The sequence below is a fragment of the Tamandua tetradactyla genome, chromosome X (genome assembly GCF_023851605.1).
Source record: "Tamandua tetradactyla isolate mTamTet1 chromosome X, mTamTet1.pri, whole genome shotgun sequence".
NCBI classification, from domain to species: domain Eukaryota; kingdom Metazoa; phylum Chordata; class Mammalia; order Pilosa; family Myrmecophagidae; genus Tamandua; species Tamandua tetradactyla.
The window spans coordinates 150063022-150090616 of record NC_135353.1 but is presented as its reverse complement, the minus strand read 5'-3'; the positions used below and the strand labels follow the sequence as shown (position 1 = coordinate 150090616).

At 35.6% G+C, this 27595-nt stretch overlaps 1 protein-coding gene across 7 annotated transcripts in view; it reads left to right on the top strand.

Annotated features, from left to right (window-relative positions):
• Positions 1–27346, top strand: part of ZFX (zinc finger protein X-linked) — a 60200-nt gene extending 32854 nt beyond the window's left edge. For all 7 annotated transcript variants that reach the window (XM_077145196.1, XM_077145193.1, XM_077145199.1 and 4 more), the window contains exons 2-8: positions 6170–6258; positions 9120–9689; positions 19141–19290; positions 19629–19772; positions 20146–20298; positions 20827–20967; positions 21787–27346. In XM_077145196.1, the coding sequence (XP_077001311.1) occupies positions 6198–6258; positions 9120–9689; positions 19141–19290; positions 19629–19772; positions 20146–20298; positions 20827–20967; positions 21787–22970 (2403 nt within the window). In that variant the 5' untranslated portion in view covers positions 6170–6197 and the 3' untranslated portion in view covers positions 22971–27346. The remainder of the gene's footprint in view (positions 1–6169; positions 6259–9119; positions 9690–19140; positions 19291–19628; positions 19773–20145; positions 20299–20826; positions 20968–21786) is intronic.
• Positions 27347–27595: the final 249 nt, after the last annotated feature.

The window sequence follows — 27595 nt, the reverse complement described above, 5'->3', positions numbered from 1 at the left end:
CTTTGGATTCTACAGGCATTTTCAGAGTCAAGATTCTTGGCAGCTGGGAAGGGAATATTTTACTGATTTTGAGGTGGTAGGGCCCCAGAAATGTTTTGAGAGCGTTTGACAGACAGGCTAAATGTTAGTACTAATCATTCAAATTGTTAGATTCTTGGTTCTCTGAACAAATTCTGCTTATTTGTCTTCAGATTCAACCTGTCTCTAGGCTTGGTTCCTGCTGCAAAGTCATGAACAATTTGAATTAAACAATCAGTGCATGTTTTTCCCACCCTTTATCAAAATCCTAAGAAATCTTCTGAGCAGATTCCATCTAATATCATGATTTCATTCTTATTGTCAGAGGGAATTAATAGTTCTAACCCCAGAGGGGTTGCTGAGATGAGATGTAGTTAGTCATCTCTGCTTTGAAAGTACCTATTTCAGGTTTTTTTTTAATTCTTATTTTTTCAACAGCTAACATTTACTTTGAACCTGGCACTGCTCTCATACTTTGTGTCTTCATTATTAAAAAGGGAAAATAACCAGTCAAAATAATTGTTTGTTGAACAATTATTGTTCACTTAAGTCAAAATAAGGTGAGTGATTAAACCTTACTTTCAAGGAATCCCCTGATAGTGTCAAACTTTAAGGATACCCAAATCAATAGGCCATGCCCTCAATCATGAGGCTTACTCTTCTGAAGCTTATGTAGGTAGTGGAGAAGCTTAGACTACCTATAGGCATGCCTAAGAGTTACTTCTGGAGGACCTCTGTTGTTGCTCAGATGTGGCCTCAGTCTCTCTAAGCCCAACTCTGCAAGTGAAATCATTGCCCTCCCCTCTACGTGGGACATGACATCCAGGGGTGAAAGTCTCCCTAGCAATGTGGGCGATGACTCCCAGGGATGAATCCAGACCTGGCACCATGGGATCAACAATTCCATCCTGACTAAAATGAGAAAAAGAAGTGTACTTAATAAAGTATCAGTGGCAGAGAGAGTTCAGATAGAGTCAAGAGGCTACACTGGAGGCTGCTCTTACACAAGCTTCAGGTAGACCTTGCTACCTATCATAACCTGTCAACCCCCAACCAGGACCATTCCAGCAAATCCTAAAGAACACCTAAAGCAATATATAAGATTCCACAAGGGTTCCATGCACTTGAGAAACTTTCTGAAAACCTACAACCTCCATTTGGGTCCCTGGTCCAGATAAGTCCAATACCTAGCCCAGCCTCTCCAGAACCATCAGATAGTTCCATCTCCCTACACCATATTAGTGACAGACCCTTCCAGTATCAAAAATTTAGAATTGCCATAGCCCAAACAACCCCAAAAAGAGGTATGGAAAGATCAAGGGTGATGGTGGGATTATACATAGAAGATAGGACTTAACAAGTGAATACGAATGCTGAATCATTAAATTGATACCTCTTTTAGTCTCCAGTATTTTAGAGCAGCTAGATGTAAAAACCTAAAATTGTGAAACTATAAGCCATGTCAAAGTCTGAAATATGTTCTACAACTAATTATGGTGCTGTGCGTTGAAATTTATAACTTTTTTTGTATGTATGTTATTCACAGAAAAAGAAGGGAAAAAAAGTCGATTGTATTGATAAGAAAGTATTTAAGTCCTCTAGCCTCCTATATTCTGGAGCAGCTAGAAGGAAAAATCTGAGAGGGTTGTATGGTAGCCCATGACAAACTCTGGGCTGTCCTGTAACCACTTGTTGAAGAGAGCTTTGAAAACTATTGCTTTTTTATTTCTTTGCTTTGTATATATGTTATACTATACAATAAAAAAAGTTTAAAAAAAAATAAGTAAGGTGAGTGGCCAGCCTCCATGTAAACCAGAATATTTGTTAGGAAATACATATGATATGACATATTGCGGTGAATAGAAAATAAGTCTGTTATGGTAGCTTGGGTTAATATTTAGAGCACCCCGATTATTGAAGAACTGTGGAAGTTTTCTAAGCAGTGCTTTAGGAGGAGTAATCTACCTGCAGACTGCAGGAATACCTTGGTACTTGGCACCAGCTCTTGCATGTTATAGGGTTCCTTGTAATCTTTTATGGGCGTGGGAGAAAGGAGCAAGGACAGTATAGAGGCTAGTTTTATCACTCAAGGATCAGGGAATACGAATCTAAGAATGGATGGTGACAATGGAAATACAAAGAAAGAGATCTGAGAAGTTGTGGAAAAGGAATTGACAAGATCTGGCAGCCTGACTATATGCAGGGAAAAAGGTTAAACTCATAGTAGTCATGTCAAGAGAAAGCTGGATTTTATCCACATGAAAATATTCAGCAGGCATTCTGGTTTTAGGCCCCTACCTAATTTTGGAACTCATCCTCATGCAAGCAGTAGCAAAAATTGTCAGCATAGAAGAGAAGAAGACTGTGTACACACCTTTGAGCAAGACTTCAGTAAGGGGTGAGGGGAGGCAGAGTAGCCAGCAGTGAGGAAAGTAGGAAGAGAATTCGAATTTCAATTAGTTAAACTGAGGAAAGAGAGAATTTCAAAATTGAGGGAATTGATTATCTACCAAACTCTAATAGAAAAGCCATGTAAGACGAACACCAAGAAGAGAAAAATTATTCTGCAGGATGATAATTCTTAGAGCTGATAAGATTGGGTTTATATAAGGAAATTAAAAGAGCCCTTGCATATCTTAACAAATCACATTTATTGCCTTCTTTACGGACTCAATTTCATGTAATATTACATTATGCTTTGAAGATTAATTTACATTTATCATTTTATAATTTCATTTATTATTATTATATTTTTAAAGGGGAAAAAAGAATTCCATAGTCAGAAGTGATTTTGGTGGGGAGAGGGCAGTGGGAAATAACTCAGAACAAGTACACTTTCCATTTTTAAGTTTAAAGTTTTGTTGTTGTTTGTTAATTTAGCCATTATGGTCCTTAATTTTAAGCCGTTTGAATAAATAACATGAAACATACTATTTCTTGAAAGTCAGTTGAGTAAGTCTCAGACTTGACATGTTGAACATCCACTTGTTTAATTATACACATGTTAATTGGGTTTCTCATGGATATTTCTTCAAGGCCTGTATATAAAATTTAGAATCTGAAAATAAGACATATATAAATATCCATAATATATGGCAAACAAGTTTAAGAGAAGGGGATAAGGAAAGATTGTTTCCATTTTTTTCTTGTTTTGTGGGGAAGGTGATTTTGAGAATAGACTGTGGATAATACAGGAAACGTATTCCAGGTAGAAGGAAGCCAGACTAAATATAGAGTTGCTGTCTTAGGGTACCTTGGATATTTTTGTTTGACTGAAGAGCCCATGTGCGTGTACATGTATGGTGGTAGCGGTATGCTTAAAGGAAAGCCATGGGAGATAATGATGGAGAGGTAATTTGGGGCCAGATCTTAGGAGATGGCAGACTAAGAAGTTCGAACTTTATTTGGAAGTAATAGGGAGCCATTAAACAGGTTTTGTTTTCTTTTTAACATGGGCAGGCCCTGGGAATCGAACCTGGGTCTCCGGCATGGCAGGAGAGAGCTCTGCCACTGAGCCACTGTGGCCTGCCCCATTAAACAGTTTTGAAAAGAGGAATGACATCACCTAAAATATGTTTTAGAAAAATGACTTTTACTGCTGTTATTTGAAATTTTAATAAGAAGCATACAGTACTTATCAGCAAAGAAAACTATGATAAAGGTGAAAGAAAGATGTGTCTAATAGCACTGTTTAGGGTAGATTAGAAAGTGAGAAAGTACAGATAGGGACACCAATTAGGAGATTTTTGCAGTATTTGGCAACATGAGTATACCGCAATCCCTGATGTATGCTCTTTTGAAATAGTACTTAGGAACTCTGTTATTTTAAGGTTCTTTTTGTTGCAAGTTTTCTGCTTAAATAGAAAAAGGAGAATTAAGGTCATTGGGGTGTCTTACAAAACCCAAGGCAGGAATGTAGCTGAACTTCAGAAGGGTCTAGAGCTAGGAGCTAAAAAGCTATTGGTAAACCTCCCCTTCCTTCTCCCTGTACTGTGTTTCTTAGAGTATTCACTGGATTAGTTTCATTTTTCATTTGTAAACTTTGTCCCACTAGGCTAAGCCAAAGTTGGAAAATGGCCCTCCTTGGTTCCCATGTTCCTCTGTTATAATTTTGAAAGGCCCCCAGGAGAAAAAAAAAAACAGAGAGAGAGAGAGAGAGACAGACTCTTTCTCATGGTTTCAGATTCTTAGGGATGAAACTTTGATTTTACTGTACTCAAAGATGAACTTTACCATTTTAAACTTAGTGCCAAACAATTACAGCCAAGAGATAATACGTATACTGTGGGAATTTACTTCTCTAGATCATATGATCTCAGATAAAAGAGGTCATTGTGAGTTAGGCAGAAACTCCAAAGGGTGTATACTACCATTGTGCACTTTAAATTTTACTATTGTTATACTGTATCGGTTGGAAAAGAGCAGACTCTATTAAATTTAGTGAAGTAATATGAAAATCTTACAAAAATTTCCCCCAGTAAGCTGCAGAGTATGTTTAAGTTGAACATTAAGAAAACCAGTTGTCCTTGTGGGGCATGGGATATATTGACTGAGAGAAGACAAGAGTGCTAGGGTGCTGGAAATATTCTGTATTTTGTTCTGGGTAGTGATTATACAGATTTATGCATATGTGAAAATTCTAGCAGGATATGTGCCCTTTACTGTATGTAAGCAATACCTCAAAAAAAAGTCTAGGCAAAATGGACTTGTTTTGATTTATCTGCATTGTTTTGTTATATAGAATGCTCATATATCATTGGAAATCACTTAGGTTCCCTTTTGTTTTAGATAGATATGTTTTTTAAAAAATAGATTTTTATCGACAAATCACACATATACAGTCCATATATATGGTGTAAAATCAGTGGCTCACAATATCATCACATAGTTGGGCATTCATCACTATCATTTTTAGAATATTTAGAACATTTGCTCACTCCAGAAAAATAAATAAAAAGAAAAAACTCCCATATCCTATACCCCTTTGCCCTCCCTCTCATTGACCACAAGTAGTTCAATCTACCCAATTCATTTTACCCCATTATTCCCCCTATTATTTATTTATTTTTTTATCTATATATTTTTTACTCATCTGTCCATACCCTGCATAAAAGGAGCAAATAGATTCGTTTTTAATTTTTTTTTATTTTGTTAACAAATGTATATACCATAAAATTGCCATTTTGACCATTTTAAAGTATACAGTTCAGGGCATTAATAACATTTACAGTGTTGTGCTACCATCACCACCGTCTATTACTAAAATTTTTTATCACCCAAACCAGAAACTTCCTAGCCATTCATCAATAACTCTTCATCCCCCTTCCCTCCAGCCCCTCGTAACCTCTAATTTACTTTTTGTCTCTATGAATGTGCCTATTCTGGACGTTTCATGTAGATGGAATCATAAAATATTTGTTTTTTTCTGTCTGGCCTCTTTGAATTGCATAATGTTTTCAAGGTTCATGTGTGTTGTAATGTGTATCAGAACATCATCTGTTGATGGACACTGGGGTTGTTTCTATCTTTTCTCTAATGTGAATTACTGCTGTGAACATTAGTGTACAAATATTTATTTGAGTCACTGTTTTCCATTCTCTGGGGATATACCAAGAAATGGGATTGCCAGGTTATAGGGTAGTTTTTTACTTTCTGAGGAACCACCAAACTTTTCTACAGTGGCTATACTGTTTTACATTCCCACCAGCACAAGAGTTCCAGTTTCTCTGTATTCTCTTCAATGCCTATTTTCCATTTTTAAAATAATAATCATCCTATTGGGTATGAGGTGGTATCTCATTATGGTTTTGATTTGCATTTCCCTGATGCCTATTGATGTTGAGCATCTATGTTTTCATGTGCTTTTGGCCATTTGTTTATCTTCTTTGGAGAGTTGTCTATTCAAGTCCTTTGCCCATTTGTTAATTGGGTTGTCTTTTTGTTGTTGTGTCGTAGGAGTTCTTTATATGCTCTGTATAGTAAAACCTTATCAAATACATGATTTGCAACTGTTTTCTCCCATAGATTGATAAGTTATTGATAAATGTTCATCAATCATGTAATTTGAGTGTTTCAGAAATATAAATATGATGACATTTTAAATATATAATATAAAAAGTTAATGTTTGGTTTACTGTATTCCCTGATTTAGGAGCTGTGACTGATGAAAATTAAAGGCCATGGATGAAGATGGACTTGAATTGCAACCACAAGGGCCAAACTCATTTTTCGATGCAACAGGTATGACTACTTGGGTTTATTCCACTTCCCAAATACCAAATTTGGAGTTGTTATCAAGAGGACAAATTGATGGATTCTCACATTGATATTCACACTTAAGTTTCTCATTCCTATCAAAATATACTGTTTCCTCAAAAATAGGGCTCCCTCACAGCCAATTTTCATCTTCTTGTCAATAACAACAGCAATATCAAAATCTTAATGTTATCTTCATTTATTCTTGTCATTCCCAGTTATACCACTAAACCTTATTCTTCCTTTGAAAATGTCCCTTGTTTATAGCTGCTTCTCTTCGTTTGACTTCCTACCATATAGAGAAGCTGTATCATCTCATTTTTAGTCTCAAGTAACTTTTAAGCTGTTTTCCCTAACCTTAGTCACTTTCTTTATCTAGCCCATCAATCAGAGTATTCATCCTAAAATAACTCATGTATCATGTCATTTCTGGTTCTCCGTTACCCAGCAGATAAAGTATAAACCCACATTCTGACCCTGATCTTCTTTTACAATCCCATCTCTCACAAGTTCTCAAAAGGAGCCTTTGCTTCAGCAGTCTTAACCTCTGCAGAAGGAGAATTATGTTTATGAAAGGCCTAATAATTTTTAAAAAATGTTCACAATTTCAGATTACCCATGGTTCCAATTACTTAACATTATAAAGTGATTACACTAGGTTTTTTGATGTGAAGTAGTTTTATATCACATTAGTTAGCTACCCTTATAAATATAATGTGAATGACTTTTTCATTGGACTTTAAGTGATCGTATTGCAGTATGTTAAAGAGACAGCAATTAATTTGATCAAGAAATTAAATAAGTGATTTTTAATTCTCAGATTTCTTTTATCTCTAAATCTAGAGGGCATGTATGATTTTATTACACATAAAAAGACTGTGGGATAGTCTTTAAAGTCTTGTTTGGTAATTTCATTGTGATAATGGTAAATGCAAAATTCTAATTCATTCTTCATTGGAATACGTATAATTAATGTACTTGAAAGAAAAGACTAAAGCCCTTGAGAGAAAAAGTCACGATATCTACTAGCTTATTCTTGCCACAAGCAAGAATGGGACTTGGGCTAAGTGGTAGATTGGAAGGCTGTTGTATTTTAGTCCTGATTGTTAACACTTATGGTATTTGTTTATCTTTGAGCAAGTCACTTAATCTGCCAGACCTCCGTTTTTATATGTCATAATAATAATGAAACCTCTCATTACAGTTTTTCAGAAACTTCTATATATTCCCATTTGAGCATCACAACAGTCCTGTGAGGTGTGCATGGCAGATACTACTGTCCTCATTTTACTTATGAGGAAACTGAAACTCAGAGATTAAATGACTTGCCCAAGGTCACAAAACTAATAAGTGTCCAAACCCTGCTCTCTGGTTTAGACCTTTTAACCATGCTCTTGCCACTAAATGCTTTCTTATTTATGTCTGCAAGCTTGAGATTATAGTGACCTATTGCCTGATACTAATCTTGCAGATATTAAAAGCAAATAAGTACAAAGCATTTTATAGAAGTTCTATAGTATGAAAGCAAACATAATTCTTTCATTATTATTTTTAGATGTAATTAAAATAGGTATTAAGTGACTTTAAAGACTGCCTACAATTTTGAATCTTCTTTGGCCCTGTTGAGCCTTTTTATTTGTTGAAGTCAGTGTTTCTCTGAGGGCCTGGCCAGTCTTACACAGTCATCCAGTTAGGCAACTGTTTGAACTAAGCCTGAGCTGAGTCATAACAAGAAGCACTAATTGAATAGTTTTTTAGGTAAGATTTTATAAAACTGCTTTTTTTCTGGACCAGGAGCCAAGATACTGGACTTTTTTTTTTCTTATTTTATATTTTTGGTAAGGACATATGATTTCGGTTCGCATTTGTGGCATTCATTCAGAATAATATTTACTGAGCACCATATGCTGTGTAAACCATGTGATCTTGGTTAAGTAATTTAATCTCACTGGGCTTCAATTGGCTCAGCCCTCTACTTTCATTCCTTAACTGCAGAGTAGACTGGATTAGAGTTTCTTATATTCTGAAGGAAGTGCTTTATTGGTTGGGAACTGGGGGGGCAGGGAGGAGGTTAGACCCTGGTGAAATTGTGACAGGCCCTTCTCCAACTACCCTCACCTTCCACCGTACCAGAGCAGTTGCAGTTTTATTCATTTTATCTGTCCACAGAGGTTCTTCAACCAATTGTTCTCAGCCTTGGCCTTCTCTCTCTCTTTTCATTTATAACTTAATCCTTCTAAGTCCTAGATTCAGAGGACAATTTCTAAATTTCCATATTATTGATGGAGGATATTGGTGGGATGTTGCATCAGAACAAAGGGGAAAGGATATGAAGACAGAACGGGAAATAATGGGAGGTAAAAAAAATACATGGGAAAGATGGAAAAAAGAAAAAATATGGCTGGAGGATGGAGACGGGACAAGAACGAAAAGAAATGTAAAGCAGACATAATGAAAGAATATACTTGCTACCTGAAGCTGTATTACTTACTTGAATTTTATAATCATCCCTTAGGCACCTAAGCATATGGGTTTGATTTTAATGTACTTAGAATTTTTCCTTGATGAATATTTTTCTTCTGACTGCCTCGGTTGTTTTACTTTCCTAGTATTTCTTGATTAACTGATTTGGAATGAGTGAAAAAAAAGTTCCTGTGTTAAAAATTTTTATTTCTAATGTCATTCAAAAATAGATTTCCTCTTTTTTTTTTAATCCATCTTAATGTTTGAGAAAAATGGAGGCGTTAGTCTGTTTTCCTGGTAGAAACGAAATAATATTTACTTTATTTGAGCTAGTCATGCATTCCTACTTGAAATTTGTCATTTTAATTTTTTATTTTTTTAAGGAGCTGATGCTACACACATGGATGGTGATCAAATTGTTGTGGAAGTGCAAGAAACTGTTTTTGTTTCAGATGTTGTGGATTCAGACATAACTGTACATAACTTTGTTCCTGATGACCCAGATTCGGTTGTAATCCAAGATGTTATTGAGGACGTTGTTATAGAAGATGTTCAGTGCCCAGATATCATGGAAGAAGCAGATGTATCTGAAACTGTCATCATTCCTGAGCAAGTACTGGACTCAGATGTGGCTGAAGAAGTTTCTTTAGCACATTGCACAGTCCCAGATGATGTTTTAGCTTCTGACATTACTTCAGCCTCAATGTCCATGCCAGAACATGTCTTGACGAGTGAGTCTATACATGTGCCTGATGTTGGACATGTTGAACATGTGGTTCATGATAACGTAGTAGAAGCAGAAATCGTCACTGATCCTCTGACAACTGACGTAGTTTCAGAAGAAGTATTGGTAGCAGACTGTGCCTCTGAAGCAGTCATAGATGCCAACGGGATCCCTGTGGACCAACAAGATGATGACAAAGGCAACTGTGAGGACTTCCTTATGATTTCCTGTAAGTCTTGGAATACAGTGATTGTCAGAGGTGCTTTTGAAGGCTGTCTTTTCTAACTTATATCAAGGGTGATATTTTCTTGACTAAAACTTCTATAAATTGAAAGTAAATCTCATAAACCTACCTGTATTGTTATTTCAGTTTGGATCCTATATGATAACTCAAAATTAAGAAAAGTAAAATGGTGCAGATTAAAAAGTTTTTTCTATGTGAATGAAAGAGAAAGATGAGATTTCTTCATCTAGAAAGGTAAAGGCTAAAAGCTAGAACTGAACTTTGTGAAATCATGAAGGGTATGATTAGGCTGTGACTAGCCTTGATTAGAATTAGGAACCTTCCTAAAATTTAAAAGGGGTTCAACTTGGGAAGAAAAGTGTGACCAAACTACTTATATGTCATATATCGATGCATGGTACTATCTACATAATACATTCTTACTCTACTTATATAATATGTAAAATACTACTTACATAATAGTATGGAAAAGAGCTCTGGCATATTTGTTTCGGTTTGCTAAAGCTGCTGGAATGCAATGTACCAGAAATAGGGTGCCTTTTTACAAAGGGGGTTTATTAGTTTACAAATCTATAAACTAGATTGAAAATGTCCAAGTTAAGGCATCAAGTGAAAGATACTTTCTCTGAAGAAAGGCTACTGGCATCTGGAATACTTCTCACATTGGAAGGCCTGTAGCTGGTGTCTGCTGTTTTCTCTCTCGGGTTTAGCTTCTGGCTTCAGTGCCTTTTTGTCTGAGTTTCTGTGGGTCCTCTCTTATCTCTTCTGGGGCTTTTTACTCTCAACTCTCCCTCCAAACTTCTCTCGGTGTTTCTCTGAGCTCTCTTGGCTATTTTCTGTCCTTTTATCCTCTCATAAAGGGCTCCAGTAAAGGATTAAGAGCCACCTTGAATTGGGTGGGTCACATCTCAGTTGAAACAACCTAATCAGAAGGTCCAACCCACAACAGGTCTGTACCCACAGGAATGGATTAAATGAACATGGCCTTTTTTGGGCATAACAACTTCAAACCAGCACAATATTGAGATATAAATAATTTCAGAATATGATTTCAAGTATGATAGATTCATATTAGATTATTGAAGAAAAGTAAGGTGTTTTGAAACACAACTCTGTTTAATTTAATATCTGGGAGGACAGCTATGCCTTCTTATGGCATATTTCTTGGCACCACTTTCAGAAATAAAATTGTAAGTTAGATAGACTATACTTCAGACCCAGTATGGAAATTTTTATGTTTTTAGGAATTAAACTTCAAGTAACTAAATAAAGACTCATAGACTATTTGTTTATATAAATTTACAAGGCTATTTGCTTTGTTTACATACCTGTTTAATAACAAAATTTAACATAACATGTATGGGGTCCTCTAGTGTTACCTTTTAACACTTGCTGAGATTTTGAAAATCAGACCTCTTTGTTTAAGAGGAATAAAACTCCTTCATCTCATCTGACATTTATTTATTGAACTCCTGCTAAGTGTCAGACATCATTTTACGTAGTGTAGAAATGGATATGTGCCAAATAAATAGCATACATAAATCCACTGTTCTTGGAGAGCTTATAGTCTGCTGTGGTTGCAGATGTGATGCAGCGTTGTGAATAAATTGCTGTGGAGACAGAGGATGGAGTAGCTGATTTTTGAGCTCAAGGATGAGTTCTAGTTTTACAGAATGAAGAAGGGCAAGGTTAGGCAAATTTATAGTGTGTAAAAAAGTGCCTGGTCTTTTCTGGCAATGATGGGAACTTCAGGATGCACTTGTATATCTTTGTGTACTTTTCTGTTTAATTCCATAGAATAAACTTCTAGAAATAGAATTGCTGGATCAAAAGGTATACACATTTGTAGTTCTAGTATTTATTGCTTCAGTATTTTGCTTAATGTAACTCCTCTCACTATGTTTTATGAAAAGGTCCATTTCCCCATACTCTAACCAACACAAGGTATTATTTTCCTTTTTGTTTTTGACAATCTAATATTGAAAAATACATATCCTTTTCTATTTTAAAATTATTTTAGGATGGTAATCCTGGTAGTAATGTGGAATAAGAGTGGGTGAGGAAGAGATTAGTAGCAGAGAGATATTTGAGATAGTTCATGTGAGATAAAAGAAGATCTTAAATACCTTAATAGTAATGGATAGTGGGGGGAAGGCTGAATTTGAGAGAGATTAGAAAGTAAAATGGACAAGATTTGGTGACAGATAGACCAGGGATGGAGATATGGAGATATGAAGGAGAAAGATAATTCAAGAATAACCCCCAAGATTTCCACATTGGGAGATAGGGTGGCTGGTCATGCCATTAACCGAGAAAAGGAAGTATAGATTTTAGATTTGGTAGGGAAGCAAATGATTTAGGACCTATTAAAAGTTCAAATGCTTGCTAAGGACAGTCTGGTGGATATTTTTTCCAGACACTTGAAAAAAAGAATTTGATGCTTCTGAGAGAGATTGTGTCTAGAGGAAGAAATTTGGAACAAGAGGATGGATATAGGTAGTATTTTCTATGGAGATGGATGGCAGTCCCCAGAGAGTGCTTGTAGAATAAGTGTGTTAATTATGGATGGATCCCTTGGGTATTTGAGAAGTAGGCACAGGAGAAAACCCATGAACGTTAGAGGGTTTTGGGAAGAGAAGGAAAAGAAAAACCTTTAGACTGTGTTTTCAGCACTGTCAAGGATAAAGAGATTTCTAGAAGTGTCAGCCACTGGGGAGAGAGCAGGCTTTTTCATTGGGCAATTAATTAGGAGGTTCTTGGTATATCAATAGCTCAGTAAAGCATGGGCGGGTGGAGAGGAGATAGAGATGTTGAGAAATTAACGGAAGTGTAATAGGTGAACTGGTTTGTGTGAATTGCCATTTTTGCCATGACAGGACAGAAGAGTCAAGTGTATAGCTTTTGAGGGTTGACTGGATGGTGAAAATGTATTAAGCGTATTTATAGGCTTTTAGGAAGTAAACCATTGGACATAGAGAGAATGAAGATAGAGAAAGGAAGGGCGAGCTGCAAGGTTCAGAGATGGGAAGGGTTAGGGGTCCAGGGCTGTTCAGTGAGTCCTAGAGAGGAAAACTGTGTCTCCTTCTCTGAGACAGGGAGGCAGTGAAAGATAAGACCCATATCGGTAAAATTAGAGCCAGGAAACAGAAAATATAAATTTTGCACCAAATAAACATCTCTTCCTTTGGTCTCACATAGAAGTTGGAAGTTTTAAAATATAGTCAATATCATCCTTTACCCTTTAGACTGCTTTACCTTAGTCCTACCCAGATCAGCATCATTCATATCTCTAATTGAAGTCTGATCACTTTTTCATTGTTTTTAGCAGTTGCTTTATGGGGTAATGTTGATTTTTCGTAGCTACACAGTTCTAGCTCTGAGTCTCAGGTGTCACACAAATATTCTAAGTTCCAGGGATCGACCAGGTTATGCACAAAGAGCTTAGCACCTGAGAATTTAGAAATATCAGTAACAACTCTGGAATAGATGTAACTGTTGTAAGAGCTTACAATCTAGGGACCTTTACAATAGGTCTTTGTCTGATAACCTGTGCTTTCAAATTCAATTCTCAAGAGTTTGTTGTGCCCATATTTTAATTGGGTTATTTTTATTACTGAGTTGAGAGTGTTCTCTATATTTCATAGAAACAAGTCTCTTATCAAACATATGATTGCAAGTATTTTCTCCAATTCCATGGGTTGTCTTTTTGTTTTCTTGATGATGTTCTTTGATACACAAAAGTTTTTAATTTTGTTGCTGTCCCATTTATCTATATTTTCTTTTGTTGCTTATGCTTTTCCTGTCCATATTTAAGAAACTTGCCTAATCCAAGGTCACAAAGATTTTTATTTATGTTTCCTTTTTAGCATTTAATAGTTTTAGCTCTTAAATTTAGGTTTTTGATCCATATTGAATTAATTTTTGTATATAGAGTGGGGTAAGGGCACAAATCCATCCTTTACATCAAGATTGACTCAGCACCATTTGTTGAAGAGACTATTCTTTACCCATTGAGTGGTCTTGACACTTTGTTAAAAATCACTTGACTAAATGTAAGGATTTATTTCTGGATTCTCAATTCCGTTCCATGGATCTGTATATCTGTTCTTAATGCCAGTATCACACCATCCTCATTACTGTAGTTTTATAATAAGTTTTGAAATTGAGAAGTGGGAGTCCTCCAACTTTGTTCTTTTTCAATATTTTCATATGCTTATTGGTCATTTGAATATCTTCTATGGCGAAACATCTATTCAAGTCTTTTACCCACTTTAAAAAAAAAATTTGTATTGTATAATATAAATATATACAAAGCAGAGAAAGAAAAAAGCAGTGGTTTTCGAAGCACTCTTCAACAAGTAGTTACAGGACAGATCCCAGACCTTCACCCACTTTTAAATTGGGTTTGTCTTTTTGTTGTTGAGCTTTAGCAGATTTTTATATTTGAATACTAAACCTTTATCAGATATATGATTTCCAAATATTTTCTCCCATTGTTGAGGTTGTTTTAATTTTGATGAAGTCCAATTTATTTTTGTTGTTGAGGCTCTTGCTTTTGGTGTCATATTGAAGAATCCATTTCAAAATTCCAAGGTCTAAAAAATTTTATTCTATTTTATAGTCTTAAGAATTTTATGGTTTTAGTTTTTATGTTCAAGTCATTGATCCACTTTGAGTGAATTTTTGTATATGCTGTGAGGTGGGGTCTAATCTCATTCTTTTGCATGTGGAAATCCAGTTTTTCCAGAGCATTCATTGAAGAGACTGTTTTTTCTTCATTGAATGAACTTGGCACCCTTGTCAAAAATCAGTTCACTGTAGATGTGAGGGTTTATTTTTAGACTCTCAGTTCTGTTCTATTGGAGTATACCTCTGTCCTTATGCCAGTACCATAGTGTTTTGATTACTGTAATTTAGTAGTAAATTTTAAAATTGGGAAGTGTGAGCCTTCCAACTTTGTTCTTTATCAAGATGATTTTGGCTATTTGGGGCTTCTTATCAATTCTTATGAATTTGTAGTTTGGCTTTTCCATTTCTGCAAAAAAAGGCTACTGGTTTGTTTTTTTTTTTACTTTTTATCTTATAATACATCCAGACTTACAGGACAGTTACAAAAATAATGCAAACCCATTTAGAGAACTCCAACACACTCTTCCCCTCCCTTACCAAGACCCAAATCCACCAGTGTTAACATTTTGCTACATTTGAATGATAATCTATCCACCTATCTCTCCATTCATCTTTCTAATCTATCAATCCATTTTCTAAACACTTAAGTGTAGGTTGTATATAACACACTCCTTGGACATTTAGTATTACTGTATACATTACCTAAGACCAAGGATATTTGCTTATGTAACCATCCTAAATGGGGTTATCAAGTTCAAGAAATTTAACATTGATATAAAGCTTACAGTCTATATTCCAGTGTTTTCTTATGACCCAGTGATGTCCCTTTGAACTTTTTCTCCTCCCTTGCTAGATCCCTTCTAGGATCATGTATTGCATTTAATTGTTAAATTGTCTCTTTAGTTGCACTTTCTTTTTCTTAAGTGTGGGAACATATATACAACCTAAACTTTATAGTCTCAGCCACTCCCAAGCATACCATTCACTGGGATTAATCACTTTCACAATTTTGCAGTACCCTCATCACTTTCTATTACTAAAACTTTCCTATCTTCCCCAAACAAGAAACCTTACACCCATTATGCATGAGCTCCCCATTGCCCTTGCCCCTCTCCCCCTGGCAACCTGCACTCTAAATTCTGTCTCTCTGTGAGCTTGCATTTTCTCTGATTTTTTTTTTTGTAGTTACCCTAGGGCTTACATTCAACATCCTAAACCTATAACATTCTCATTTGCTTTGGTACCTACTTCACTTCAGGAACATGCACACACTATGTTCCTAAAGTTCCCTCTGTCCCCCTGCCTTCATGTACATCGTATCAAAAATCACATGTTTATACATGAGTCCAAGACCACTGACTTACCATTACATTTTTAAAAATATATTTTTATTGAGAAAACTTAACATACAAACAAAAACACCATTACATTTTATGCATTTGCCTTTTACATCCTGTAGGAACTAAAAAGTAGAGTTACAAACAAAAAACACAATAGTACTGGGAATTATATTTACCCATATTGTTACTGTCCCTGGAGATCTTTATTTCTTCACAAAATTTCAATCCATTGTCTATTGTCCTTTGCTTTCAACCTGCAGAACTTAGTAACTCTTTTTTTTTTTTTTTTTTTTTAACATGGGCAGGCACCGGGAATCGAACCTGGGTCCTTGGGCATGGCAGGCAAGCATTCTTGCCTGCTGAGCCACCGTGGCCCACCCAGAACTTAGCAACTCTTGAAGGGCCAGTCTACAGATCATGGTCTACAGCTTTTGCTTATCTGGGAGTGTCTTAACCTCTCCCTCTTTTTTTTTTTGTATGCTGTATAGTGGGGGGGGGTCACATTTCATTCTTTTTCCATGTGACTATCCCGTTATTGCAGCACCATTTGTTGAATTTTTGTTTGTTTCTTTGCTTGTTTGTTTGTTCTTGGGAAGTGCATGGGCTGGGAATCTCCCTCATTTTTGAAAGACAGTTTTACCAGATACGGAATTCTTGGTTGGCTTTTATTTTTTTATTTTAAAATAAATGTCATCCCACTGCCTTCTTGCCTCCCTGATTTCCTGTGATGAAAAATCAGTACTTGATCCTATTGAGGTTCCCATATATGTGATATGTTGCCTCTCTCTTACAGCTTTCAGAATTTTCTCTTTATCTTTGGCATTTGATAGTCTAATTATAATATGGCATGGCGTGGATCTATTTGGGTATATCCTTTTCAGAGTTTTTTGAGTATCCTGAATGTGTATATTCATGTCTTTCATTAAATTTGGAAAGCTTCCAACCATTATTTCTTTGAATATTCTCTTTGCCCCTTTCTTTCTTGTCCTTCTGTGACTCCCACAATGCATATATTAGTATGCATGATGATGTCACATGGGCTCCTCAGGCTCTTTTCTTCTTTCTTCATTCTGTTCCTCAAACTGAATAATTTCATTTGTCTTATCTTTAAGTTTTCTGATTCTTTCTTCTGCTAGCTCCAGTCTGCTGTATTGAATCCCTTGTGATTTTCAGCTCTCTTTGGTTCCTTTTCATATCACTGTTGATATTCTCTTTGTGTTCATCTGTCATTTTCATGATTTCCTTTAGTTCTTTGTTCATGTATTCCTTTAACTCTTTGAGCATATTTAGGACTATTTTTTTAAAGTTTTTTATGGTATATTCCAGGTATGGTCCTCCTCATTGGTGATTTCTAATGCTTTAATCTTCTCCTTTGCCTCGACCATTGCTTCCTGCTTCTGTGTTTGTTTTGTAATCTTTTATGAAGTTTGGACATTTTGATATTTTAGTGTTTTATGACTGAAATTTAGACTCTGCAATGTTTTAAGCTCGTATACATCTGCTGTTATGATAGAGTTCTTCTTGAATGCCAGGAGGTAACTAGAAAAAAAAAGGAGGAAAGATGAAAGAAAATACCTTCCCCAGTCATTGCAGATTGACTTGTGCAAATATTCTTCAGGGTTTATCCTTACAGTAAGTTTAGAGAATAGCTCCATGCCAAAGCATAGGGACCTTCCTGATCCTTTCTGGGATACTTCTTATCTTGGGATACCGTGTGGCCCTAGGATTTACCACACGTACACAGTTCTGAATATCCGCTTTTCCCTAGGAAACAGTTTTCTCATGGTCTTGGGCACTGCACTATATGTCCTACAGCCAGTAATCCCTTGCCCCAGGCAGCACAATTTGACTGCTCTCCCACAGCCTACTATAAGAGAGCTCTCTGAACTGACATCTACTTGCAGGGCAAATTTTGGGATGGGGAGTCCCTCAGGCTACCAGATTGGGCCAGATATACATGCTTCTAGTATATGTCTGAGAGTTACTCTGCTGCTTCTGAAACTGGGACCAGGGATCCTCATTGGGAGCACAGACCAGCTTTGTGCTGAGCTGGTGAGAGGTTGCGGAGGGGCCACCCTGGAGACTATGAGATCTTACCACTTTTAAGTAGCCTTTTTCTTGATTTGGTGCTTACCCAGTTATTGCAGTCCCTTACCTGTTTTCTGGAGCTTTGAGAAATGTTTCTGATAGTTCTTGCTGGTTGTTCAGTTTCTGTTCAAGGATGAATCCCTGAAGCATCTCACTCCGTGCTATCTTGGTTGGGGCAGGCCCCTCTTCCCTCTTGTCTCTTTTTTTTTTTTTTAAAGCAAAAGTTATTTCAAGGACTGTGCTAGAGTGGGATAAAGCTCAAGCCTGCTATAACTGTTTCTGTACATCCAAAGCTGTGTTGTGCATACAACTGATCTGGCTGATCCCCAGACCAGTTTTAAGGCTAGAAGTCCAAAATCAAGGCAAGAGGAAGGCAATGCTTTCTTCCCAAGCCCTGTAACAGTCTGATGCTGGCTGCTGGCACTCCTTGGGGTTTCCTGGCTTATATCCTTGCCTCTTATCACATGGCTATGTTCTCTCCTTTTTCTCAGTTCTTTTTAACATAGCACAGTCTACCTTTATTAAGGAGGGCAATGAGTATATGACAGTCTGTTTGACTTTATATATTGCTGTATTTGCCAGCATGGACCTAGGCTCATTACTGTCATAAACTAAAGTGAATGTGTCTTGTATATGTATTATGGGTATGTATATACTGTATATATGTAAAGTGTGTAGTTTTAAGATTAAATTAGAATTTACATTGGCCATCTTTTTGTAGGGTATCTTTCGGCATGTATGTGTATATATACCTATATATAATGTTTGAAGTTGAATAGGTTTCTTTATTACCAACTTTCTTTATATTTTAATACATAATATGAATTTCCAATACAGGGATGAATTACATAGCAGTTTCCACAGTTATTTGGAGATACACAGAATACATATTGAGAGGAACTTGTCTGCTTCTTAATGATGTAGCAATCACATTTTGATAATTTTTAAACGCACTATTTTAATGGAAATAGATAAGATCATATAATATTCAAGTCCTATTAAGACTTGTGTTTCCTGATTTTACTGCCAAAATACTCTTTCCAGGTTATTTTAATATTATAAAAATATTTTAAAATTAGTAATGCTTGTATTTTATGGATTTACAAAAGGCTAAGTATATTTTTTCATTATTTCGATTAGTTTTCTAGACTACTACAGGCTTTCTGTTTGTGGAGTGTTTTTGCCTTAATTTGTGATATCAACTTGAGAAGTCTTTAGAAATATATTTATTGACTCTTCTCTTTGTCTAGGTAAAAAGCATCCAATTTTACGTGAACCAAATTAGAGGTTGTATTTGTGGAAAGGACTTTGGAAAATAGCAATATTTTACTGAAATATATGCTGTTACTATTTTTTGATGTATTTCCTGCCTTTTTTAGTGGATGATGCTGGTAAAATAGAACATGATGGTTCCTCTGGAATGACCATGGATGCAGAATCAGAAATTGATCCCTGTAAAGTGGATGGCACTTGCCCTGAGGTTATCAAAGTTTACATTTTCAAAGCTGACCCTGGAGAGGATGACTTAGGTAAAAGAAAACCTTCAGCATATTATATATTCTGATCCGAATTCTTCAACCTGATTACTTTTGGGTTGTTTAGTTTGAAAATATTTGCAATTTTCTGAAGATAACTTTTTTTTTTAAATATTTTTTTTGAGAAATCTTCACATACATACAGTCCTTCCATGGCATACAGTCAATGGCTCAGAATATTACCACATAGCAGTGCATTCATTACCATGATCAGATAACTTTTAATAAAAAATTCCAATGTAGTAATATAAACATTTGTCAAAAGTAATAAGTGAAGCAGATGGAAATGAAATTTTCAAATAAATCCTTGGGACTGTCATTTTCCCTGATAGGTGGAACAGTAGACATTGTGGAGAGTGAGCCTGAGAATGACCATGGAGTTGAACTACTTGATCAGAATAGCGGTATTCGTGTTCCAAGGGAAAAGATGGTCTATATGACTGTAAATGACTCTCAGCAAGAAGATGAAGATTTAAGTAAGTAGGTGGCCTTTTTGTGGGAGAAAATTTTGTTTCTGTAAGTTCTTTTTCTTTTGTATGCAGACACTATTTGAAGGAAGCAAGTAGAATTATTATAGAGATTATTATGCTGCCATATTCTAAGGGAAAACATCAGTGATTCTTCATGTATGCTTAGAATGTTGCTTTAAAATAAAATTCTAGTGAAAGCCAAGAAATTAATGTTTCATTCAGCAAGTATTTATTGAGTACTTATTATGTGAAAGCAGTGTTCTAGGTATGTGACATTTGAACCCTCTTTCTGTGTGAATTTTAATTGAATTCAAATCAAAACATCATCCTTATGATTTCTGTAAACCTTGTCACAAAAATTTTACAATTTTCTGCTTAGATGTTGCCGAAATCGCCGATGAAGTTTATATGGAAGTGATCGTAGGAGAGGAAGATGCTGCTGCAGCTGCAGCAGCTGCAGCGGCCCACGAACAACAAATGGATGACAATGAAATTAAAACCTTCATGCCAATAGCATGGGCAGCAGCTTATGGTAAGTCAGTATAACGCCTCTTAGGATTGAGCTGGTTGGTTCTTGAACATGAATTCATGACTTAAAAAATGTTTTTGTGATCTTAGGTTTCAGAAATCTGAAATACCAATACCCTGTAATGGTTATTTGATTTCAATAAGAGTAGAGGAAGATTATAAAGTCTACTTTTTGTCTTTATTTTTAACAGGAATTTCCTTCATGTTATATTACATAGAAGGAAGTACTGCAAGAAGTACACAGGCTTTCAAGCTGAAACTTTTTATCTTGATTATATCTGGCCTATGACTTTACAATTTTGGGAGACCGCAAGGGAGTCCATGGGGCAAAATACTGACGTGTTTTTTTAGATTTGGAAGCTAGGCATTTCCTTACTATAAACATGTTTATAAAACCCATTATATAAAATGGAGAATTTCTGTCATTCATGAGTATCATGGCTTATTTTTCATTGTTGCAGTTAATAAAGAATCCCTAATTCTTTATAATTTATAATACTGTATAATTTTGTTTTTTAATGCACATTGTTAGGTAATAATTCTGATGGAATTGAAAACCGGAATGGCACTGCAAGTGCCCTCTTGCACATAGATGAGTCTGCTGGGCTCGGCAGGCTGGCTAAACAAAAACCAAAGAAAAGGAGAAGACCTGATTCCAGGCAGTACCAAACAGGTGAGGGCACACAAGTTCCCTGCGCAGCATTCTCTGCGCACTTTTAAGCTCTAGTATGTATCCACAGAGGGATTGTGGTGGCATTTTTAGTAGCTTTTGTGTATTGGATTTGAAAATACAATTTTAAGAATTCAGTGATATTCATGAATGATTTCCTTGGATAAAAAGAAACAGGCAATGGCTCAAACACAATAAAAGAAAATTAAAACTCAGGTGATCTTCGGTGGACGTGAAAAGAAATCCCTCAAATATGTTATGAGCAATAACTAAAACTAAATTAATAAATTTAAGGAATCTCACTGGATCAGCATAAAGCCAGCGTAATTTACAGAGCAGTGGGACAGTTGTTTCAGTCCTGTGACTTTCTTATCTACTCCTGTATACTGATTTGCATTTTAAAATTTTTGTGGGTATATTAGGCTTTAATGTAAATTAACATAAATTATGGCTGTTTTGAATAATCAAAGCAAAAAATTTGATTAAAAACTTTATTTTTTATGAATGATTTTCCACAGATTTCTAAATCATTATAGCTTAAATCATTAGTTGAAAGACGTTACATATTTATTAACTTATTTTTTTAAACTGGAGGGAGTAAGATTGGTACAGTAATAGTGAATGAAATTTCCACACCAGGTTCTCTTTATGACTAGCTTGCTATATCTCTTATGTTGAAAAAATAATTAAAGGAATGTTAAGTAGCAAACAGCCTAACTTAGAAGTGCTTGCCCAATAATGTTCAGAATATGCAATTTAAATTCTTGAAGAAAATAAGACCAAACTTTGATAACTCATGCTCCTATCTTTTCCTTTTCTTAGCAATAATTATTGGCCCTGATGGACACCCCTTGACAGTCTATCCTTGCATGATTTGTGGGAAGAAGTTTAAGTCGAGAGGTTTCTTGAAGAGGCACATGAAAAACCATCCTGAACACCTCACCAAGAAGAAATACCGCTGTACTGACTGTGATTACACTACCAATAAGAAGATAAGTTTACACAACCACCTAGAGAGCCACAAGCTGACCAGCAAGGCAGAGAAGGCCATTGAATGTGATGAGTGTGGGAAGCATTTCTCTCATGCTGGGGCTTTGTTTACCCACAAAATGGTGCATAAGGAAAAAGGAGCCAACAAAATGCACAAGTGTAAATTCTGTGAATACGAGACTGCTGAACAAGGGTTATTGAATCGTCACCTTTTGGCAGTCCACAGCAAGAACTTTCCTCATATTTGTGTGGAATGTGGCAAAGGTTTTCGTCATCCTTCAGAACTCAAAAAGCACATGCGAATCCACACCGGGGAAAAGCCGTACCAATGCCAGTACTGCGAATATAGATCCGCAGACTCCTCTAACTTGAAAACTCACGTAAAAACTAAGCATAGTAAAGAAATGCCATTCAAGTGTGACATTTGTCTTCTGACTTTCTCAGATACCAAAGAGGTGCAGCAACATGCTCTTATCCACCAAGAAAGCAAAACACACCAGTGTTTGCATTGTGACCACAAGAGTTCGAACTCAAGTGATTTGAAACGACACATAATTTCAGTTCACACAAAGGACTACCCGCACAAGTGTGACATGTGTGATAAAGGCTTTCACAGGCCTTCAGAACTCAAGAAACACGTGGCTGCCCACAAGGGTAAAAAAATGCACCAGTGTAGACATTGTGACTTTAAGATTGCAGATCCATTTGTTCTAAGTCGCCATATTCTCTCAGTTCACACAAAAGATCTTCCATTTAGGTGTAAGAGATGTAGAAAAGGATTTAGGCAACAGAACGAGCTTAAAAAGCATATGAAGACTCACAGTGGCAGGAAAGTATATCAGTGTGAATACTGTGAGTATAGCACTACGGATGCCTCAGGCTTTAAACGACATGTTATTTCCATTCATACGAAAGACTATCCTCACCGCTGTGAGTACTGCAAGAAAGGGTTCCGAAGACCTTCAGAAAAGAATCAGCACATAATGCGACATCATAAAGAAGTTGGCCTGCCCTAACAATTCTTCTGCAGACTTTTGTAGAGATATTGGCCTTGAAGCAGAAATTTCATTTTAAAGCCTATCAGTCTCGTTCACATACAATACTGTATATTGATTTACGCTGTGTACAAATAGAATTATTGCTTCTAGTTAACTTTTTTTTTTACATTTTGTTCAATAGTGTGTTCTGAATTCTATTCAGTTTGTTTAATAAATGGGGAAAAGTGGCAACAAGCAAGTTGCTTTTAATAAAGTAATCCCTGATTCTATACTGAATCTTTCTATCTTAGAGGTTTTATATTTATTTAAATATTTACCTTGCATACCTTGATGGTTGATGGTACTCTTCTTCTAAGACCATTTAACTTAAAGTTAAGGTAACTGTAGATTGGTAACTCTGAAAGTATTCGTGTTGACTCATTTTTTTCACAAATTTCTCACAATAAAATCGTCAGAGACATCTACTAATACAAATGGGAGATTTTACGGTCAGGTCTAATTATCTTGACATGGAAGTCATTTACTTATCTTGCTTGATATTTTCAAACCACATGACATTGTAAGTTTCCATTTGAGCTTTTGTATCCCTAGCATTGCTGAGTAAAGAACAGTGCCGGGTTCGTGTTTAATTTTCTTTCTGTTTAACAGACAAAATATATTTCTTTTGGCTTTCCTTTGAGTATTTACATCTTTTGTCAGCATAGCAAACTTTTAGTGACCCTTTTTTTTGAAAATTTTTGCTTTTCCTGTTGTATTTTTTTATTATTCTTTCTGTGCTGCTTTGTCTTGGAATGGTTGTGTGCTATAAATGAAACTTACTGAGGACTGAATTTCGGACTCTCCTAGAGGTAATTCATGGCTCATAGGATCTTTTGCAACTTTATATATGTAAATGTACCCTGACTTATATATATCTATACACATATATATGACATGTATCTGTGTGTATTGCTTATTTTACATATTTATACACACAACCCCAAGTAGTAGTTGTTTAAAATCTATAATGAAAAGTATTAAATTTACAATAACATGAAAGATCCAGGGATGCATGAGAGAGCGTTTTGTAAATCGTGCTCTTCAGAGAGACTACTCAGGTGAAGAAATAGAAGGAAAATAAGGACACTAGTATTTTTAAAGAATAAAGGTATTTTCTTTTAAATATCTTTGGTAATTGAAAAATAGAAGTTAAGATGTTTCTAGATAGAATTTTTTCATACAATTTCAGCTTCATGCCTTTATATTTTTCTGAAAAGCTGATTACCCAGATTTAACTCCCCCGTTTTACCCTGAGAAGCGCATGAGAGACTTCTCTGTCTCACCATGTAAGGGGGAAGCAATGGCCCCATGTACCAGAATGGGTGCTAATTACCACTTAACACTTGGCAAGTTCAGCCTGCTTAGTTATTTCTTAGACAGTTACAGTTAGTAAACGTTAAAAAAAAAGTAACACTCATGTTGGTTTTTGATTAGAAGATAAAAGTGTGTTTAATCTGAGGCCTTATTTGGAATATCACCAAGTCTTTCACAGTTTGTTTTTCATTGAAAGTTGACATTTTTAAAACAAATCAGTCATAAATTTATAAAGTTAATTCAGTTAATTAGAATTTAGTTATATTAATATGGGTATTGGAGAACAGAAAATACTTTTGGGGGTCCCTTATGTTGGCTCTTGGCACTTATGTATCTGGCATGTCGTAGGAGATTAGAAATTTTCTTCCTACTCGTTAGCTACCTTGCCACTCCACTATGGTGCTCCATCCCTTCCTTGCTGTCAAGATTTTACCTTTCATCTCTCTCCTTGATATGAATATTTGTATTCAGGAGTTATAATTATAGGGCTAGAATTCTAAGTATTTGGTGTTTGGCAAGCCTCTGAAGTGCTAGATTGAGTTAGTCTTGTTCTAAGTCTTTAGGCTAGTAGGAACTCTGTCCTAAATAGCAGTCAGAGCCACAGGATGGGTTTTGGAATTCCTGTACCCTCTTGACCCCCATAACATGCCTTTTTTTTTTTAAATAAGTAACTTACAGTTGTGTCATTCATTGCCCTGCAGTACTATTCTTGAAAGCTCTGTCCGTTTTTTTGTGAGAACCTTTAAAATCTCCCTTAGTTTTTATTTTTCCCTGAAACAATGTAAAAGAAAACACTTAAGTGAAAGTGGAAATTTAAGAATTTTAAAACATCCTGTAAGATTAATACAGAAAATATAAATAATTGGTCATTCAACTATATTTTTTTAAATAAACTGAAAGATAAAGAACAACACTTTACACACTTTATATTTCTCTTATATAGTCTGGAATCATACACAGTTCTTTTCTTTTTAAAGCACAATATGAAACCTTTAAAAGGTATTTAAGGGTTTGGTCAAGTGAATATGATAAAATGTATTTGTCTGTATAAAGAGAAAATGAAATTGTAGTCACTGTTATGTACTGACATTAGTTATAACCTAGTTTTAATTCTTAAAACACTTTTGATTAGCAAAGCTAAAAAACAGATGTTTCAGTTAAATGTTTTAAAGAGGTACAGATTTTTACAAGGACATAAAATAAGTTATTGTTCTGTAGAAATATCCTATTAAATATTGTATGTCCCTTGCTCTGTACAATTTGTAAAAAAAAAAGTAAAATACATAAAAAGAAAATCATATAGGGATGTGTGACATTACTGTAATTGTGTATTTGAGAATAACGTGCAAAAATAAAAATCAGAATATTTTCCTGTTAATGAATATTTAGTCTATTTGATACCAGTACTAAGTTAATGCTTTTTCTTAAGAAAAAAATGTACAGTTTTTGTAAACCTAATAAACAGCAAAAGCAGTGGATTATTTTCATTTAATTCACTTTATACAGCAATGGAATGCAAAATGCTTGATTGCTTTGAATTTTGTAACGTGGATGCAAATACTGATAATATTTCAGGCCTGTGAATTTGCAAGTGATATTTCAGAGAAGTTAAGAAGTAATTGGTGACTCTTTGATGAGCATGTCCCTGAAATTCACTTTTTTTCTTTTATCTCCATAAAGGATTTGTTTTACTAGCATCCTCAGTTCCCTGGAGATAAAGCTCCCATGCATAAAGTGGTTTTTGAGAGCAGAGCACTTAAAGTTCATTTCAGTATAAATCTGAAGCACATTTAATCTGTGGGGATGGTCTCCAGCTCCACAGCAGAAGACCTTGCCCTGGAGTACCTCCTTGTGCTCAGTTTGGAGGGCTGTAGTAGACACTAGCATACTAGAGAATAGGTGATTGTCATAGTAAAAATGGGAAACTTAAGTCAGTTATCGGGAGCCAAGAGAGAATAAGATGACACGTTTGAGCTATCTTTGATTCATAAAATGAGACTCTGCAGCTCTTCAACTATGTGTTTTCCCAATAAGGCAAAATGCATTAAATGATTGCTAGAACATGGTGCATCAGTTAATGTCCAGGGCCATAAATCAGATAAAACTATAGCACGCTGAAAAAATTAATTGTAGTAAAATGCCTGACAGATAATACCTAGCTTGGCCTGTGGTTCCAACCAGTCTGCGCTGCCCTGTTCTCTGGAAATCTCGGCATTAACCATTTCCTTTATTTCCCATAAAATCTAGGATTCACATAAGGAAAACCATAACCAAAGTCTTAAAAGGAGTGTTATTTCAGAGCAGTGGTTTTCAAAGTGTGACCTGAGTAGAGCTGAACCAGCATCACCTGGAAACTTGTTAGAAATGCAAATTATCAGTCCCACCCCAGACCCAACGATTCTGAAATTGGAGATGGGACCCAGGGATCTGTGTTGTAACACTTTCTCCAAGTGATTCTGGCGCATGCACAAGTTGGGAAACACTGTTTAGAGCACTTGAGGAACTTAAAAAATTACCAGTGCCACATTTTGCATGATAGACAAAAAACAATTTTAAAAAAACACCAGAAATAAGCAGTGAAGGTGAAATAGGACCCAGATAATTTACCCCTTTGTTTACCCTTCTTAAAGTGTGGGCCTGCCAGTCAAGAATTATACCCCTTTGTGTACATGTAAATAGCCTGAATCATAAATCTTATTTGGCCTCTATAAGTTACATTCCTCAAAGGTAAAAAGAATTCAGAGGAAGGGTTTAGCAAGTAAGAGAGAAGGGCTGAAAGGTTTCTGTGTGAGTGTGTGTTGTTTTTCATTGCCCCAGGTTTACTTAAGTAATTCATATTTGAAAACATTTTGGCAACATTCTGCATCTGTTTAGATAAGGTCAAAATTAAGTTTGCCCTTATGGATTTTGTTTTAACTTTTGTTTCATCATGTATATATTGTTTGCCTTTTTCACAAAATAATTCTTGGATTTGTTATATATTGTTCCTGTTATTTTGACATCTTTGCTATTGTTGTAAATAAATTCCTATTTTGTTTTAAGTTACCCTAGTGGAGTGTTGGCTATAGACAAGACATACACACAGACACATGGAAATGAGGCTTAACTTACACAACTAATACTCCCCAATACTTTATAAACTGCAAGTGATGTGACCCCTTGAGTAGTTCAGCACTTCTGGTGCCAACGAAAGTTATCGTTGCACAGAAGTATAACATCTGTACCTACTCAGATCTTAAAATTATTTTCATGACATCCCAGATGGAAATACTTAGTCTATTATTTAAGTT